General features: G+C 39.9%; 1 protein-coding gene across 1 annotated transcript; it reads left to right on the plus strand.

The window, feature by feature from the left end:
- The first annotated feature begins 3,335 nt into the window (after positions 1 to 3,335).
- Positions 3,336 to 5,243, plus strand: LOC125471199. The gene has a single exon (XM_048571378.1). The coding sequence runs from the start codon at positions 3,670 to 3,672 to the stop codon at positions 4,888 to 4,890; it is 1,221 nt and encodes a 406-aa protein (XP_048427335.1). The 5' UTR covers positions 3,336 to 3,669; the 3' UTR covers positions 4,891 to 5,243.
- Positions 5,244 to 5,820: the final 577 nt, after the last annotated feature.

Genomic DNA, 5,820 nt, shown 5'->3' on the forward strand with positions numbered 1-5,820 from the left:
TCGCCTTTGAATTCTGTTTTCTTTTATAGATCCATTTGTTACCTATGTGAACTATACCCTTAGGAGGATCAACCAAGGTCCAATTTGGTTAGAAAACATTGAATCATTTTTGGGTTTCATGGTGACTTGCCATTTACTCGAATCAATGTCAAACATCGCCTCCTCGTAAGTCCTAGGATCATCAATTATTTGATCATTATATATGCTCATGAAAAAGAACCAAACGATCTATTATAATTATCATTCTAGTTGACTTACGAGTAGATGACGTCAAACGATCTATTATAATTATCTTTCGTTTATGTATGTCAAATGGCGCAAGAAGATGAGGAAGTGCCAACTCCAGATTAACAAACTAAGACATATTTTTCCTCTACATGCTAATCAGATGAATTCTTATCCATGTTTAGCAATACAAAAGTAGCCCAATTATTTCTAAATACATGTAAGGTTTTTTCTATATTGGATGCGGGATTCATTTTCACACAAATCAGATGACGTAGTTAGGCTTCACACATGGGACAACATGGCTCAGATACCATGAAGATATTGAAGTTTCACCATAAAACCAATTGACATTATGAGAGAAGTAGCTCAATTATTTATAAACGCATACAATGTCTCTTCTTTTTGTACGTGAGATTCATACTCTCAACACGTTTTGATTACAAATTTGTAAAGTATGCAAATATCCGTATACAAATGTATGTATGCGTGTATATTCATGCAAATATCCATATGTACTAATTTGGTGGATGAGCTTTGGATGCGTTTATTGCTCAGTAACTTGGCTTCGCATGGCGTGTGGCCCATGCAAAGCAGCTTATATAACACGTCCAACTAGTCTCACGTAGGAGTGGTGTCCAAGTTACTTCCAAACTAAGATGCTGCAAGTTGATATTTGCTTCATCGTGTCAACTTCATCTTATCGGGTTTACCATTTCCGTACCTGTAGGGGTTTTTACAGTGAAATTATATAAGTATACTGCACGAACCGTTGACCCACTACATGCACCTAGACCAAGCGATTATATATAAATTATGTAATTCAAATTCAAAAATCTATTTTTTTTTTATCGAAATAAACGAAATTCAAGGCCACCCTCACATGTTCAGAGAATCTGAGATGGTCAGGTGAATTATTTAAGCTGCCCAAAGCAAGAACAATAACTAGCCTTCCTGAGAAAAGTAGCCGTTTAAATTATTGTTTTTGTTGTCTAGGGCACTTGAAGGAGACTCTAAGGAAATACTTATAGTACTTGGATATAACGAAAGACGTGACACAGAATAAAGCACAATGACGTTCTAAGATTCATATAGCCGACTTCACTCAATGAGAAAATGTTTTTTTGTTGTTGTTGTTTTTGTCTTGGGCAAATACCAGTGTTTCCATAACATGCTCAACTTAAGAAAGTAGTCGTTTATATCGACCCAACGATGTACTTCGCAGGATTAAGTAATTATGCTTTATGTTAGGCATGGATTTAATTTCGTTTTCATTGTTTGTCTAGTGTAGAGGAAAAACAAGTAAGATTCAAACTTTGCTATTAACGTGAGAGTACGTAAAATGCTTTGATCAAAATAAATAAAATAAATTATTTAGACAATATTTTGGTGTACTATATAATATAATAAGATGTCAACTCGAAATTATTCATCCTTATATCTGTCCTCTTTCTGTAGTTTCTTAAAAAGGGTACGGAATTTGTTTTTCTGTCACTAATCTTATTATACCAACCAAATTACTGGATCAAACATGATTCACATGTCCTTAATGGCATGGGAAATATTCAAATATGTAGTTATTATTGGGAGAGAATTAGAAAAACCAGACTTTCGAATTTGAATATGCGGGTGGCTTTGTCCTGCTTGCCAGGAATACCCCATGGCCACTGTTGCTGACTTTCTGATCAATTTAGGTTGACTTTTGTCAATGTAAATCCTTTGCAAGAGACATATGTAAATATGAGTAATAGTAATATGAGATTATCTAGTAATTATATTATACCATAACATTTGTGGCTGTTAAATCTTTAACTGTTGCACTTGGGTTGCACATTCAACGATGCATTCATCTAGCTGGATATGTGCATGTCATATACCACAACACCCCAATCAAAGTCTGGAAATTAATTGAACTAATGACGATCATGTTCTTATACGAACTTATTCCGTATGTAATTTACTAGTTAATCTCTTGGGCACATATGTATATACTCTTGAATAAGTAGATTTGAATGATATACAATTCTCTATCTTAAACTGTTTCATCTTATAGAAAATAAACACACTAACTCAATTAACCAACTGACGTAATACAGAATTGCCACTAACTTGTTACATTACCAAAATTGATAAGGAGAGAGCTTTATTTGGAGGGGACTAGCGAGGCTTGTCCTGGCAATTAATGATCAAATTAAGCATGCTGTCACCTTGAGGAACATGTATCTATCTCCTTGTTGGTCTTATTATTCTGATGACCAATGATTAGGGATTAATATTTTCGCAGCAAAAAGGTAAAAACTTGCTTTGTTTTCCTAAATAAAATACTTAGAAAGCAAATTAACGTCTATTGTACAGCAATGTGTTGGTATGATATGATGAGGTCTGCTACCCCTTTATCTCTTCTGCCAAGAATCAAACCAAAATGCATCATTATTTATGGGCCACTTTTTTATCGTTTTTCTCATTGTTAAAACAGCAATTAGCACAAAGAAAGCTCGTTTAATAATTAATTAGGTCAAGGAATTTGACATTTGTTGCACTATAATCCCGTTAGAAAAAGTGACAAACTCCCAGTCCCAGCACATCACAATCAAATCCCCAAATACCACACTTTCTAACTTTTAACCGTTGCTCAATAAGTTGATAAAATTATATTTCTAAAAGAATGTAAAATTCTTTTCTCAAACAATTTACTAATTGAATTTAATGTCTAAAATCATATATCGAAGAATAATCCACCTAACAGATCACGCAACGATTTACCTTTATTATTTTTAGACTTGTATTTGGAGAAGCTAAACCTTACAGATTATGTTTTAATCCAGGTGATATTAATGAAAGAAATTGACTTCAAGTACAAAGAAAAAGAAAAGACTGAACTAGAAACATACCTAACTTGATAGTTGATACTCTAGCAGATCTTGGTCAGTTTAATAAATTGGTAAATTTAGAAGGTTAGTCATTATAAAACAAATTTCAATGAAAATTATTTAGTAAATTTAGTAACCGTGATCAGGGAAAGACTGAAATATTTCTATGAGTCTTTGCGGTCTTCGAAATGAATGGATAACCGTGATTTGTCACAAATTATCTTTTAAATAAAAAAAGAAAAAGAACAAAGGAAAAAAATTAGTAAATTTAGTAACGACTAGGCTTAGTTAAATAGTAACCTAGAAAATGAAAAAAAAATTAAAATAAACCAAGACCAAAATCTGAATGGGGTCCACTATAGAGCGGCTATAAATACACAATCTTGCTTTTCACAGCCCAAAGTGTTTCATCTTCTCTCCCACCAAAAGGCGCTCCCACTCGGCACCTCCTCCCCTCCACTCCCCTCCCCTCCCACACACTTCCTACATTTGTTCACTTCACACAGACCATTTCACAACACACGCCACCTGCATTCCATATCTCATCCGATTCCCCGCCCACTTCCGATTCACAATGGTCGACGTCGATCGGAGAATGACCGGCCTCAACCCGGGTCACGTAGCCGGCCTTCGCCGCCTCTCCGCCCGAGCCGCCGCCGGCCCACCAACCCCAACAACCGCCGCAAAATCCACTCTTCCCGTACGGAACGGCCTTCTTTCCTTCTCCTCTTTAGCTGACAACGTCATATCCCACCTCAAAAGCTCCGGTTTCCAGGTCCAGCCGGGTCTATCCGAATCCGAGTTCGCCCGGGCTGAAGCGGAGTTCGGCTTCGTATTCCCTCCAGACCTCAGAGCCATTCTCTCAGCCGGGTTGCCCGTCGGCCCCGGTTTTCCCGACTGGAGAGCCGCCGGTGCCCGCCTCGGTCTCAAGGCCTCGCTCGACCTCCCGATCGCTGCGATTTCGTTCCAAATCGCAAGGAACACCCTCTGGTCCAAATCCTGGGGTCTGAGACCGGCCGACCCGGAAAAGGCCTTGCGGGTCGCGAGAACTGCTTTGAAGAGAGCCCCGCTGCTGATACCAATTTTCAACCATTGCTACATTCCGTGCAACCCCTGTTTGGCGGGGAACCCCATCTTCTACGTCGACGAGAATCGGATCTTCTGTTGCGGCTTGGATCTATCCGATTTCTTCGAGCGCGAGTCTCTGTTTCGGAAATCGGAGACCGACCCGTATATCCTTAAGAAGCAAAGATCCGTGAGCGAGAAATCGGCCGGGTCGTCTTCGAATTTCTCACGGCGGAGCCTGGACACTGGTTTCGGTTCCGGAACCAAAACCCCTAGATGGGTCGAGTTCTGGAGCGATGCCGCCGTGGATCGTCGCCGGAGGAACTCAAACTCTTCGTCGTCGTCGTGCTCTTCTCCGGAAAGGTTCTTCGATATGCCGTCGAGGTCCGAAATCCCGAAATGGGTGGACGAGTACATTGATCAAATCGGGTCGGCTTTGAGACATGGCGGGTGGAGCGATACGGATATATCGGAGATGGTTTCGGTATCCGCGTCTGGGTTTTTCGAGGGAGAGATGGTTATGTTGGACAACCAAGCGGTACTCGACGCGCTGCTGCTCAAAGCGGATCGGTTCTCGGACTCGCTCCGAAAAGCCGGGTGGAGCTCCGAGGAAGTTTCGGAGGCTTTGGGCTTCAATTTTCGACCCGAGAAGGAGAGGAAACCGGCTAAGAAGCTGTCTCGGGAGCTCGTGGAAAAGATAGGGAAACTGGCCGAGTCGGTTTCCCGGTAATATTTTCATTTTACTATTCTTATTTTTCTCTGGGAAAATTGAAAGGGTCATGGGGCCTCGGGTTTCTGGATTTGGGTTTCCCCATCGGGTTAAAAAAAAATCAAATACATAGGGGGACGCGTTTGTACTATGAAACAGAGCCTATAAGTAAGAAAACAAGATGAAAGAGTTGCAATTACAAGGAAATAATATAGACATAAATAATTGATAATCCTATGTTTTTAGACCAAATTATGGTTTCTGTAATTATGTTGTTGCCCTAATTATGTGGATACAGCTCATACTTACTGATACTGGTGGGTTTTATTTAGTTGTACAAAAACCAAAATAATATTTACGTATCTTTATTATTATTCATGTCTTTTGGTTTAGACGGCTTCTCTTTCGTCATTAGTTACTTTTCTGTACTTGTAAGTGATAGTTTTAAGGTCAATCTTTATGGGCTAGTGGTTTTCATTATTCGCTAATCCATTGTATAACTTAGCGGAATTCTGCACACCCAATAATCAATATCAATTATGGAATTAAGGAATGGGGTTATGGTTTGCAGCGGGTAGAGCGCACGTGTGCTATCTTTTTAAAATTTGGAATTTTGAGCGCTGGAATCAAAGAGTTGGCGATGGTGCGATGCGCTGCGCTGTTTCTGTGAACGCGTGGGACACTGTGAGATGATTCGTGTTATATATTCCAGGGGGCAGTGGGTAAACGACACCGTTCTCATGGGGCCTGAACAGGAAAGGGCTTTTTCCTGGATGGGAACGATTTTCCGGGAAAATTTTGGTGAAAGTGAAGTAGGGTTTGTGATGGTGAAAACACTGGGACTGCGGCGGAGTCTGGGAGTGTGGGAAGAATGGCAGGTGTGAAGTGAAAGGAGGAAAATGTCTGGGGGAAAATTTGCTTCTTTTGAGATGGCGATAGGATGGGGATATT

The sequence above is a fragment of a genome, unplaced genomic scaffold (assembly GCF_019419815.1).
Source record: "Pyrus x bretschneideri cultivar Hongxiangsu unplaced genomic scaffold, Pyrus_bretschneideri_v1 Contig59, whole genome shotgun sequence".
Lineage (NCBI taxonomy): Eukaryota > Viridiplantae > Streptophyta > Magnoliopsida > Rosales > Rosaceae > Pyrus > Pyrus x bretschneideri.

Excerpts from the sequence above, each read along its gene's own strand:
- LOC125471199 (XM_048571378.1), top strand. The coding sequence starts at position 3,670 with ATGGTCGACGTCGATCGGAGAATGACCGGCCTCAACCCGGGTCACGTA.